The 14,254-nt window shown below is 42.8% G+C and overlaps 1 protein-coding gene across 1 annotated transcript in view; it reads right to left on the bottom strand.

The window, feature by feature from the left end:
- LOC120023588 (unconventional myosin-VI-like) overlaps positions 1–14,254 on the bottom strand; it is an 83,609-nt gene that overhangs the window by 18,214 nt on the left and 51,141 nt on the right. The window contains exons 16-26 of the mRNA XM_038967622.1: positions 13,928–14,055; positions 11,630–11,725; positions 6,354–6,518; positions 5,047–5,085; positions 4,837–4,930; positions 4,542–4,672; positions 4,361–4,438; positions 3,941–4,070; positions 3,278–3,368; positions 2,369–2,519; positions 90–298 (exon numbers count right to left, since the gene is read on the bottom strand). Of these exons, the coding sequence (XP_038823550.1) occupies positions 90–298; positions 2,369–2,519; positions 3,278–3,368; positions 3,941–4,070; positions 4,361–4,438; positions 4,542–4,672; positions 4,837–4,930; positions 5,047–5,085; positions 6,354–6,518; positions 11,630–11,725; positions 13,928–14,055 (1,312 nt within the window). The remainder of the gene's footprint in view (positions 1–89; positions 299–2,368; positions 2,520–3,277; positions 3,369–3,940; positions 4,071–4,360; positions 4,439–4,541; positions 4,673–4,836; positions 4,931–5,046; positions 5,086–6,353; positions 6,519–11,629; positions 11,726–13,927; positions 14,056–14,254) is intronic.

The following is a 14,254-nucleotide window of genomic DNA, read 5'->3' as shown; positions in this document are numbered from 1 at the left end:
ATTGCCTAACCCAGTACTATCAGCCCATTTATGTTCTCGTTTGTACCCCTGATACCACCATCATTCACCCTTCCCTCCCCTCCACTTACATCCTTCTACCGTCTTCCTCCTTCTGGCGTCGCTGGTCCTCCTCCTCCCTTCGCCTCCTCTCCTGCGCCATCTCCTCCTCGATGCGCCGCAGCCTCTCCATCTCCTCCTCCTCCTGCTTCTTCTTCTGCATAGAGGAGAGCAGTTGCTCCAAGCGCTTCACCAGACCCTGGTACTCCTGGTCAATCTCCTTCCGGGTCATTACTGTTGCCTATAGGAGGGGGCATAGGTCAAAGGAGTTGTGTCATAGGTCAACGTCTTTGGCATAAACACATAGCCTATACAAAATTGTGTAATAAGCCTAAATTATTTGTGTTGTCAAAGTGTGTCATGGTCATTATTATAAATGCATACAGCATATACAGTAGGTTTAATAGGACATGTTTTTCACAATGACTTAAATAAATGAGATACAATAAAAAGCATGTGGGGTAAACGTTAAAAGCAACATTACATTCCCAATATCCCAGAATCTCGTTTAATTCAATTTTCCTAATTTCCTCTGCACATACAGGGTTTTCCCTGCTGGAACGGGGTCTGACGCCATTGACTAAATGACAACCATTGTTTATGACTCATGTTTAATTCAGCTAGCGATGCTAACGCTACAGGCTTCATATAGGGCTGAGAACATCATCAGGCACTAGTGAACACAGAGCGGATGCTAACAAAGGAGCGCAGGGTTGGGCAGACGCACAGAGGTGACTGAACTAGGGAGTAAGGGAGGGAAGTAGGGAAGCAGAGAAAGGGAGAATGAGACAGTTGCTCATATGGAAAAGGTTCTGCTCGGATTCCAGTCATCTAGTCTAAGGGATGGCTACCTGCCCTCTAGCTAGCTACCTCTGCCAATAACACACATCCGGGTTACAAAGACAAAGTTTACAGACAACACTAAAACAATTAGGGAATCAATTTCAGAGTCTGGATAGCATGTGTATGCCATAAATCTAGAGGCCCCAAATAACACTGGTGTTTCTAGCAGAGGGAGACAGGCGAGTTCCCTAACCATATTTATCCATATTAGAGGATTACACATCAAATCAACCAATGTTCCCTCTAAGTTGTGTGCACACGCAAAGCTCCACCAGGACTGCCGCGCAGAAGAAATTCCAACCCGCGAAAAGAGACGCACGAGATTGAAATTCACTCAACTTTACTACAGTTGGCCCCGTTAGTGTAAACTATCAACATTTCCCTCTACTTTGGGAATTGTGATCGAATCAAGATAGTATTAGCCCCTTTTAATGCAACATACAGAAACAAATCTAACCATGCAAGACAGTCTGTGATTTTGTTTTAGGCAAAGCGCATTGTCGGTAGATTCTATTGAATTGACGGGCACAAGCGGTCACGAGTAGATGCGCTTGTTTTGAGATCAAAGTGCATAGCCGCGTGTGCACATTTGTTCAAATTCATTGCTAGTTAGTGAGTTACTAGCCCAGTTACAACTCATTTCTGGTGATTGCTTCCTAGAAGAGCACACAACGTGTAAAACGAGTCAAGTAAAGATCTTTTTTATGCCTTAAAGGGTCAGTGTTCTATTTTGAGACAGGTTTGAATAAGCCAAGAAGCCAATAGGCAGTGGGTAGCATATAATTTCCGTCTGATTCTCTGTAATAATAATAATTGAATGGGAATAATATTACATTTTATTTTGTGATGTGGTTTCTTGCATCAAACACACAAAACATTTCAGTCACGTCCTTGTTTAAGTGGCTCAACAGGATACTGCCAAGCCCTGAATTTTTTCAAAAGTCTCATGGAATGTAGGCCTACCTTGAACACCACACATTGGCTGCTACTGTAGGCTGTATCATAGAACAGCTGTTTCAATAGCTACTTCAATAGCTATGTTAAAATATTAATGGGATGCATTTTCTCCATTGTTTTTGATGGTAGGCCACTCTGGTAGGACTACATTATGATCAAAAAGCCACAGTAGCTTATTTGGCCACTGTTAAAACTGTAATTTTAAAGCCTCAGAATTTTCCCAACGTTGCGCTCAGCAGATATAAAATTTGCTCAGTGCTGAAATTGTTTTGAGGGAACATCAAAAATAACCCCAGGAAATGGCTTCCTGTTGATATGAGAGAGATGAGATATGCGGGATTAGATCAGAAAAGTAAGAGGTGAGTCACCCTGTCCTTTTCGGTTTAGGGTGAAGTTGCCCCTGGATGCTGATCTTGGGTCAGTTTTGCAATTCCCAGATTAGGATAGTGGGAGGGGAAGCTGATCCTAGATCTGTGCCTAGGAGCACTTTCACCCACGGAGCTGTCCTCACCTTAATCTTGGCCATAAGGGTGTCGATGGAGGCCCCCAGCTCCTGGACCTGCTTGGCGATCTCCTGCTTGCCCTCCTTCAGTGCACCCACCACCTCGTTGAAGCGCTCCATCCGCGTTTTCAGGTTACGCACCTTCACCATGCCATCGATGCTGTGGCCGCAACACACACACACATGTATGAACACATACACATATAGGAGCAAATGCAAGTATACGTGCACCCACATAAGTGTGAGCACTAAAGCGCGCACGTGCCAACACACACACATCGTATTGGTTGAGATGAATAAAAGCCTATTTTAGTTTTTATGCTTGAAAATGGTTTGTGTGAAACTGACATTTTGTGCTAGCTACATAACTTATTCACAGATCATGTACAGTGCCTTCAGAAAGTATTCAGACCCCTTGATTTATTCCACATTTTGTTGTGTTACAGCCTGAATTCAAAATGTATTAATCAGATTTGTTTTACTCACCAATCTACACATACCACATAATGAGAAAGTGAAAACATGCTTTTACATTTTTTTGCAAATGTATTTCAAATGAAGTACAGAAATCTCAGCTGCCTTTGGCTTTATCTGTCAAACAACCCATCACACACATTCTAGGGTCCTGAGCAGTCAATTCAAAAAACTCATCCCATTCACAAAAGCAATATATATTTTCCAAAGGCAATACGACAACGACATACTGTATCTTCAAAAGCAATACAGTAAGACTAACATTTCTTAATGCAATATGGTGAGTGTGCCAGGAGTCACGGCTGAGCTCTCCAGATAGATTTGAACTTCTAACTGCACAATGTGTAGAAGCTATCAAAAGGCACAGTGTTAAGCACTTTCAAACAAAGGGAATGTGTGTGTGTGTGTGTGTGTGTGTGTGTGTGTGTGTGTGTGTACACCCACCGTGGCTTATGTTTCCTCTTACAGAGCCACATGCGGACGGTCTTCTGAATCTTAATAAGGGCAGAGGCACGATACTTCATCTTCTCCTTCACTGTGTGTGTGTGTGTGGGGGGGGTAGAGATAGAGAGCCAGAGAGAGAAAGTGAGTGAGTATGACAGAAAGCGAAAGAGTGAGAGAAAGCGAGAAAAGAGAGTAAGAAGGAGATCCAATCATCAGCATAGTATTGGGCCTATTCACACAAACAGAGATGAAGCTACACACACTCCCTATGATCTGTTGACTGAACTTGTAGGGATATTAAGTTGGAGTTTTTTGAAGGAAAATAAATGGAAGTGCAGCCAGCCGTACCAGTGCATATAGCCTCAGCTATGAGACATCCTGAAGGGGAAGTTTAGCAACTCTGATTCAGCAGAAATCGTTACATTTTTTTGTTACGGTGGTTGTTTTAAAAGTTATATTCCTTTGTTTTCTTTAACGCCATTTTTAAGCCTGTCTAGTGACTAATAATAAAGCATGATGGTGCAACCCAACAGACTCTTAATGATGATTCAATGCGTCAATGTTTTTAATTGTATCTGTCCTTAACAACTAAATACATTATTATTTTTAACTAGGAGAGCTACTGTATGTCGTCCAGCTCAGTGCGAGTATGAGTCAGCGTACATTTGATGACGGAAAGGGCACACCACTGGACCTTCTTCCAGCGGCTGATGACCAGCCACTGGTTGACCTTCTTCACCAGCTCTGCCAGGTGGTCCGGGTCCGACTTCATGATTTGGTCAAACTCTGCAAACTGACCCAGAAACAGGACATCAACATTATCACTCAAGGTAATTTGGGCCTATGTAAATCAGCAGCTTTTCTCTAGCTCGTCCTAGGGACTCTAATGGGTGCAAATTTTGGTTTTTGCCCCAGCACTACACACAGCTGATTTGAATAATCAAAGCTTGATGAGTTGATTATTTGAATCAGCCGTGTAGTGCTGGGGCAAAACCAAAAATGTGTACCTATTAGGATCCCCCGGATCGAGTTTAGGAAACACTGCTGCAGAGTATTAAAAACAGAGCAGAAAGCAGTGCTTACCTTCCCAGGACGGAAGAATACTCTGGTCAACCCAAACTTGTAGTCATTCTCATTCAGCCCTAGTGCTTTGAACAAAGCCTGCAGAGGAGCAAGAACCAAAACCATCAGTCTCTTAAAATGTATAAACATCTGAGCAAGGTTACATATGAAATGTAATACTGTGTTTGGGGGAGCCATCCACCTTGCAGAAGAGCCTGGGGTCCAGTCGTATGAGCTTGTCAGGCATGTATTGCTTGTACATGTTGTAGAGCTCATGGAAGGGAGCTCGGGAGGGGAAGCCGCCCTGCATTAGGTCCAGCACTGACACCATGCCTGGGGAGGAAAGGGAAGAGAATGTCTTAAAGAGGTGTGTGTTCGTATGTCTTTACTAATCTTTATAACTGATTATGAACTAATGTTTACTTAGTTTTTTTTTTACAATGCGATTGTGTTAATGATACCTCTCAAAACGATTTTCTTCCTCTCCAAGCCCATACCTGAACACTGCAGCTGAGACAGAATCTGGGCTCCTTCAAACTGGTGGCTCACCATCTTTAAGTTGGGTTTTACACAGCGAATGAAGCTGGAGCCCTTTGAAAGACAGGTAAATCATATCCATTACATATCCATCGATCACATCCAATCTGAGGCCATTTCCTGACTACCAGTGTGTGAGAGAGGACATCAGGTACGGCACAGATACTCACAGTGCTGCGAAGCTTCTCCAGCAGTAGGTTCAACTGGGTCTGTGAAGGCAGGCAGAGAAAAAGCTTCCTTAATACTTAGTCTAAGTCCCACCGCACTGCACAAAAAGGGGGTAAGGAGCACTTACAAACAAATTGGGATTATATTTAACATTTCACATTTACAACTGAAGAAAAGCAATAATTATAATGTTGACAAGAAAGTAAATCATGTGAATAGGTGAGGGATAACAGCACACGGAAAGACAAAGGAAAACCATGCATGACTCATGACGATTCTGCAAAAGCCACTTGCACTGTTCTCAATGTGATTTGCTTTTATCAGTCCTAAGTTTTTTCGGATGTTTTCTCAAGATATATTAAAAATGGACTGCAACTGTGCCAAGTAGATACTTTTTGGGATGTTTTCCAGAATAAAGTGAATGATAACTGATGAATGAATGAGTGTCCTGAATACACGCATCTTTCACTGCTCATAGTAGGGATGAATCTTTTAAACATAAATAAAACTTGACTATGTTCCCTTCCTCACAGCATTGCAATATATTGCCTCACAATGCCTAACTTTTATCATTATTTTATGTTTTATTAAAGCACATGTGTCATTAAGCTGAAAAGATCCGGTCTTGCTCTTTTCTCTGCAACGCTACCCTCAGGTCATTGTGTCCATATTATCTTGTGAATTAGTGCTAAAAGCGTCAACTCAAGCATCACGGCACACAAAGACCATAGACAAAGACAGGTGGAGGGGAAATATGACAGGAAGTCAGTGATGGGTGCTCTGTGTGCATCTGCTGATACAGTATGGTGTTGTTGAAACAATCTACAGTGAGACAAGTTACCTTCTGTCCCTGGCTGACTATACTTCTTTGTGAGCGACTTTAGCCTGGCTGCTACTTTCTATCTCAGACTTTTTCCACACTTTTTCTTTCGCCCCCCTCTCTAGCTGACAAGGATTTCTTGGGAAAAGAGGTAGGAGACTGGAGGTCTACAGAGGAAGGGAGGGATGGAAGAAAAGCAGGAGGGAGGGGAGAGGCATTAGAAGTTCAAAGGTAAAAGTTGGAAAATAGTGCACAGCGTTTTCTCTAACGTGACGGATAACATCTGAAACTACAATCTGAAATAAGCAATAGGAAAAGCATTAGACTACAAACTAAACACACTACTCACTTCAATAGCGAAAGCAGAACGTGAAACAATGTCAAAAGCTGTAAGAATTTTAGATTTACACAAACTAATAAGAACTTGTGTTGTGTTTTTCCTTCAAGTGTCATCTCAGAGCCAGGTGCTGCTACGGTCTCCTTCCTCACCTTGAATTTATTGCCCACACTGATGAAACTGAGTTTGCCAGCCTTCTGCTTGGAGTCCTTGCTGTTGTTCTCAAAAAGCTCTCGCACAAACTTGTCCTTGGACTCACACACAAGGCTCTCCAAAGACATGTGGAGGGCATCGTTATTCTTCTCTACAAACTGGATCTGCAAACGCACGCACACAGAAAAAACATGACAAATACATAAACAGACTTTGCCGTGTGTGCTAAGTAGTGATAGGGGAAAACATCAATATAGTTACATATTGCAATAATATTTTGGATGATGTTATAAAGACACAGTACTTTTTTTTGGTAGTGTTAGTTAGTGCTAGTCGGCTGTACATGAGCCAAAACTCTGGTATTTTTCATCCTATAGCTTGTTTTCCACACAACTACTGACCACAACAACTGACCACAACCAAACAACTTCTTATCACACAACTTTTGACCACAACCACACAATTTATGACCTCAACCACACAACTTCTGACAGTAACCACACAACTGCTTACCACAACTTTTGACCACAACCATACAACTACTGACCGCAACCACACAACTACTGACCACAACCACATAACTTCTGATAGTAACCACACAACTGATTGCCACAACCACAGAACTTCTGACAGTAACCACACAACTGCTTACGACAACTTTTGACCACAACCATACAACTACTGACCGCAACCACACAACTACTGACCGCAACCACACAACTTCTGACCACTCATCTACTGAACACAACCACTGACCAATCACACAACTTCTGACAGTAACAACACAACTACTGACCACAAACACACAGCTACTGATCACTCATCTACTGACCACACAACCACTGACCACAGCCACACAACTTTTGACCAGAATCACACAACTTCTGACAGTAACCACACAACTTCTGACCACAATCACACAACTACTGACCATAACCACACATCTACTGACCACACAACCCCACAACTACTGACCACAGCCACACAACTTTTGACCAGAAGCACACAACTTCTGACAGTAACCACAAAACTACTGACCACGACCACAAAACTACTGACCACGACCACACAACTACTGACCACAACCACACAACTACTGACCACAACCACACAACTGCTTACCACAACCACACAACTACTGACCACAACTATTGACCACAACCAAACTGCTGACCACTCAACTGCTGACCACAACCACACAGCTACTGACCACAACCACACAGCTACTGACCACAACCACACAGCTACTGACCACAACCACACAACTACTGACCACAACCACACAACTACTGACCACAACCACACAACTACTGACCACAACCACACAACTACTGACCACAACCACACAACTGCTTACCACAACCACACAACTGCTTACCACAGTTAGTGACCACAAGCACACAACTACTGACCACAATCACACAACTGCTTACCACAGTTAGTGACCACAACCACACAACTACTGACCACACAACTACTGACCACAACCACACAACTATTGACCACAACCAAACTGCTGACCACAACCACACAACTTCTGACCACAACCAAACAACTGCTGACCACTACCACACAACTACTGACCACTACCACACAACTTCTGACCACTACCACACAACTTCTGACCACTACCACACAACTTCTGACCACTACCACACAACTTCTGACCACTACCACACAACTTCTGACCACTACCACACAACTGCTTACCACAATTAGTGACCATAACCACACAACTATTGACCACAACCACACAACTTCTGACCACAACCACACAGCTACTGACCACAACCAACCGGCCTCACAACCGCAGACCACGTGTAACCACGGCAGTCCAGATCCTCCACATCAGTCTTCTTCACCTGTGGGATGGTCTGAGACCAGCCACCCTGACAGCTGATGAAACTGTGGGTTTGCACAACCAAAGCATTTCTGCAAAAACTGTCAGAAACCGTCTTAGGGAAGCTCATCTGCGTGCTTGTCATCTTCACCAGGGTCTTGACCTCACTGTAGTTTGCGGTCATAACAGACTTCAGTGGGCAAATGCTCACCTATGATGGTACTAGCATGCTGGAGAAGTGTGCACTTCACGGATTAATCCTGGTTTCATCCTGGTTTCAACTGTACCGGGCAGATGGCGTCGTGTAGATGAGTGGTTTGGTGATGTCAACGTTGTGAACAGAGTGCCCCATGGTGGCGGTGGGGTTATGGTATGGGCATGCATAAGCTAACGACAACAGTTGCATTGTATCGATGGCAATTTGAATGCACAGAGATACCGTGATGAGATTCTGAGGCCCATTGTTTTGCCATTTACCTGCCGCCATCACCTCATGTTTAAGCATTATAATGCACGACCCCATGTCGCAAGGATCTGTACACAATTCCTGAAATCTGAAAATGTCCCAGTTCTTCCATGGCCTGCATACTCACTAGAAAGGTGACCCATTCCCATTGAGCATGTTTGGGATGCTTTGGATCGACATGTACGACAGCATGTTCCAGTTCCTGCCAATATCCAGCAACTTCGCACAGCCATTGAAGAGGAGTGGGACAACATTCCACAGGCCAATCAACAGCCTGATCAACTCTATGCGAAGGAGATGTGTCGCGCTGCATGAGGCAAATGGCAGTCACTCCAGATACTGACTGGTTTTCTGATTCACACCCATACATTTTGTTAAGGTATCTGTAACCAACAGATGCATATCTGTATTCCCAGTCATGTGAAATCCATAGATTAGGAACTGTATATGAACTGTAACTCAGTAATTCTTTGAAATTGTGGCATGTTGCGTTAATGTGTAGTTGTTTTTATTAAAACACAAAGGGTGTCTTCAGAAAGTATTCACACCCCTTTTAACCCCCTTCACTTTATCCACATTTTGTTGTGTTACAAAGTGGGATTAAAATGGATTTAATTGTATTTTTTTTGTCAACGATCTAGACAAAATACTCTGTCAAAATGGAAGAAAAATTCTAACATTTGTAAAAAAACATAAAACACTAATATATCTTCACTAGATAAATATTCAACCCAGAGTCAATACATGTTAGAATCACCTTTGGCAGTGATTACAGCTGTGAGTCTTTCTGGGTAAGTCGATAAGAGCTTTCCATACCTGGATTGTACAATATTTGCACATTATTTTTTAATTAAAAAAAAAAAATTCTTTAAGCTCTGTCAAGTTGGTTGTTGATCATTGCTAGACAGCCATTTTCAAGTCTTGCCATAGATTTCCAAGCCAATTTAATTAAAAAAACTAACTAGGCCACTCAGGAACAAATCAATCAATGTCATCTTGGTAAGCAACTCCATGTATATTTGTCCTTGTGTTTTAGGTTATTGTCCTGCTGAAAGGTGAATTTGTCTCCCAGTTTCTGGTGGAAAGCAGACGGAACCAGGTTTTCACTATGATTTTGCCTGTGCTTAGCTCTATTCTGTTTCTCTCTCAAACTCGCCCACAAAAAAACATCATTCCACTTTGACATTATGGGGTATAGTGTGTAGGCCAGTGACAAACAAATATACATTTAATCCACCTTAAATTCAGGTTGTAACACAACAAAATGTGGAAAAAGTAAATGGGTGTGAATACTTTCTGAAGGCACTGCATGGAAAAATACACGTTTCAAAATTTGGACCAATCGATTAGCCAAAACAACAGCTGACTCTGTCAACCAATATAAATGTAAACTCAGCAAAAAAAGAAACGTACCTTTTTCAGGACCCTGTGATTCAAAGATCATTCGTAAAAATCCAAATAACTTCATAGATCTTCATTGTAAAGGGTTTAAACACTGTTTCCCATGCCTGTTCAATGAACCATAAACAATTAATGAACGGTCGTTAAGACACTAACAGCTTACAGACGGTAGGCAATTAAGGTCACAGTTATGAAAACTTAGGACACTAAAGAGGCCTTTCTACTGACTCTGAAAAACACAAAAAGAAACATGCCCAGGGTCCCTGCTCATCTGCGTGAACGTGCCTTAGGCATGCTGCAAGGAGGCATGAGGACTGCAGATGTGGCCAGGGCAATAAATTGCAATGTCCGAACTGTGAGACGCCTGAGACAGCGCTATAGCGAGACAGGTTGGACAGCTGATCGTCCTCGCAGTGGCAGACCACGTGTAACAACACCTGCACAGGATCGGTACATCCGCACATCACACCTGCGGGACAGGTACAGGATGGCAACAAGAACTGCCCGAGTTACACCAGGAACGCACAATCCCTCCATCAGTGCTCAGACTGTCCGCAATAAGCTGAGAGAGGCTGGACTAAGGGCTTGTAGGCCAATTGTAAGGCAGGTCCTCACCAGACATCACCGGCAACAACGTCGCCTATGGGCACAAACCCACCGTCGCTGGACCAGACAGGACTGGCAAAAAGTGCTCTTCACTGACGAGTCGCTGTTTTGTCTCACATGGGGTGATGGTCAGATTCGTGTTTATCGTCGAAGGAATGAGCGTTTCACCGAGGCCTGTACCCTGGAGCGGGATCGATTTGGAGGTGGATGGTCCCATTGTCAGTGTTCTGCCATAGCCAGCGAAGAGCCCGGATCTCAATCCCATTGAGCACGTCTGGGACCTGTTGGATTGGAGGGTGAGGGCTAGGGCCATTCCCCCCAGAAATGTCAGGGAACTTGCAGGTGCCTTGGTGGAAGAGTGGGGTAACATCTCACAGCAAGAACTGGCAAATCTGGTGCAGTCCATGAGGAGATGCACTGCAGTACTTAATGCAGCTGGTGGCCACACCAGATACCGACTGTTACTTTTGATTTTGACCCCCCTTTGTTCAGGGACACATTATTCAATTTCTGTTAGTCACATGTCTGTGGAACTTGTTCAGTATATGTCTCAGTTGTTGAATCTTGCTATGTTCATACAAATATTTACACATGTTAAGTTTTCTGAAAATAAACGCAGTTGACAGTGAGAGGACGTTTCTTTTTTTGCTGAGTTGATTTATTATTCAGGAACAGCCATAGTGTCTATTAATGGAAAAATATATGTTTAAAAATGTAGACCAATCAAATCATATCGGCACCCAAGTATTGTGACAATATTGTATCGTGAGGTCCCTGGCAATTCCCAGCCCTACTAACAAGCTGAGAAGACTTTTACCAGCAGCAATATTTAAAATTGCTGCATAGTTACACAACGTCTGAGATATAACTGCATATAGTCTGGCAAAGTTACATCATACAAGGTTAAACAACACGCAATCACAAGAGAAAATCAAAATATAATCGATGTGCGTGATGGTTACCGTCTCGTAGCACACAGCTCCGGCAAAGTGTCTGACGATGAAGCCTTCATCATCTCTGACATTCCTGTGAACAGCCAGCTTCGACTTCCTAGGGACCTGAGAGATGGCAGCGACATATTAGATTGATATACAGTTGAAGTCAGAAGTTTACATACACCTTAGCCAAATACATTTGAACTAAGTTTTTCGCAATTTCTGACATTTAATCCAAGTAAAAACTCCCTGTCTTAGGTCAGTCAGGATCACCACTTTATTGTAAGAATGTGAAGCGTCAGAATAATAATAGAGAGAATGATTGATTTCAGCTTTAATTTCTTTCATCATATTCCCAGTGGGTCAGAAATGTACATACACTCATTTAGTATTTAGTAGCATTGCCTTTAAATTGTTTAACTTGGGTCAAATGTTTCAGGTAGCATTCCACAACCTTCCCACAATAAGTTGGGTGAATTTGGGCCCATTCCTCCCGACAGAGCTGGTGTAACTGAGTCAGGTTTGTAGGCCTCCTTGCTCGCACACGCTTTTTCAGTTCTGCCCACAAATGTTCTATATGATTGAGGTCGGGGCTTTGTGATGGCCACTCCAATACCTTGACTTTGTTGTCCTTAAGCCATTTTGCCACAACTTTGGAAGTATGCTTGGGGTCATTGTCCATTTGGAAGACCCATTTGCGACCAAGCTTTAACTTGCTGACTGATGTCTTGTGATGTTGCTAAAATAGATCCACATAATTTTCCTACCGCATGATGCCATCTACTTTGTGAAGTGCACCAGTCCCTCCTGCAGCAAAGCACCCGCACAACATGATGCTGCCACCCCCGTGCTTCACGGTTAGGATGGTGCTCTTCGGCTTGCAAGCCTCCCCCTTTTTCCTCCAAACATTTGTCCCCATGTGCAGTTGCAAACCGTAGTCTGGCTTTTTTATGGCGGTTTTGGAGCAGTGGCGTCTTCCTTGCTGAGCGGCCTTTCAGGTTATGTCGATATAGGACTTGTTTTACTGTGGATATAGATACTTTTGACCCGTTTCCTCCAGCATCTTCACAAGGCCCTTTTGCTGTTGTTCTGGGATTGATTTGCACTTTTCGCACCAAAGTACGTTCATCTCTAGGGGACAGAACGCATCTCCTTCTTGAGCGGTATGACGGCTGCGTGGTCCCATGGTGTTTATACTTGCGTACTATTGTTTGTATAGATGAATGTGGTACCTTCAGGCGTTTGGCAATTGCTCCCAAGGATGAACCAGACTTGTGGAGGTCTACAATTTTTTTTGAGGTCTTGGCTAATTTATTTTGATTTTCCCATGATGTCAAGCAAAGAGGCACTGAGTTTGAAGGTAGGCCTTGAATTACATCCACAGGTACACCTCCAATTGACTCAAATTACTCATTTTCTGGAATTTTCCAAGCTGTTTAAAGGCACAGTCAACTTAGTGTATGTAAACTTCTGACCCATTGGAATTGTGATACAGTGAATTATAAGCGAAATAATATGTCTGTAAACAATTGTTGGAAAAATGACTTGTCATGCATAAAGTAGATGTCCTAACCGACTTGCCCAAACTATAGTTTGTTAACAAGAAACTTGTGGAGTGGTAGAAAAACGAGTTTTAATGACTCCAACCTAAGTGTATGTAAACTTCCAACTTCAACTGTACGTAACATGTGTGTGTGTGTGTGTGTGTGTGTGTGTCTGTCTTTATTTCTGTCTTGTGTAAGGTAGACTGGGCTGAAGTGGTGATGGCAAAAGTCATCTTTAAGACCCTCATCATTATGCATGATCTGTGGCCACTATTAGGATACTCACCTATCTGTGGTAGTATCATACTGTAAGGCAGTCATGATTAATATTATATGACCATACACATCTGAGAGAATATATTCCACATTTCCATATGAAAATGACGATTAATATAGTCTAAAAACCAGCTGTAGTCAGCCCAGTCTAATCTGTTGGTCTGAATTTATATCAATGCTGCATTTCAAATAGGATTTTACACCTGTCAAGCTTACAGAAAGCGTGACAAAAGTTCCCTAAGAAAAGGGACTGGGGCTGCTGGTTCACAATAGCTCTAATGTTTCACATAGACCAAGTACCAGAATGTGCATTACAATACCATTGTGACCCCTTGGCATGAAAGTGTGGTGAGAGGGCAGTAACAGTATAAGAGTATCAATTCACTAAATGTTGATCTAAGGTAAGTTTAGCATTTTTCAACATAGATGGTTCAAAGTAGGATCCAGGGTGGTTAAGCTGATCCCAGATATGTGCCTGCAGGCAACTTCCACCCACAGCTCTCACCGTCAGTCTAAAGTGGTCTTTGTGCTGGCTGTGGATTGTGTTGGCAAAGTGATGGTCGCTGGGCTGTGGTAGACGGTTCTCTTCATCCAGAATGTCCAGGATGCCCACTAGTTTTGCTTCCACCAGGTCTATGGGGATAAATGAATGCATTATTACAGATGTAGTCAGCAGCATAGTCAATTCAAGTCAAATTATTAAGATACGAATAAGATAAGTATTTTATTGATGTGCAAGGGGGAAATTTGTCTCGTGCTACTAATGTTGTAATGCGGTTTGTGTTTTGAACATTTCTCAATGTCACTGTGTGAAGTCATATGCAAAATAAAG

The sequence above is a fragment of the Salvelinus namaycush genome, chromosome 28, assembly GCF_016432855.1.
Source record: "Salvelinus namaycush isolate Seneca chromosome 28, SaNama_1.0, whole genome shotgun sequence".
In the NCBI taxonomy this organism is placed as follows: domain Eukaryota; kingdom Metazoa; phylum Chordata; class Actinopteri; order Salmoniformes; family Salmonidae; genus Salvelinus; species Salvelinus namaycush.
Note: the sequence above shows the minus strand (reverse complement) of the source record. Positions and strands in the feature narration are given on the sequence as shown.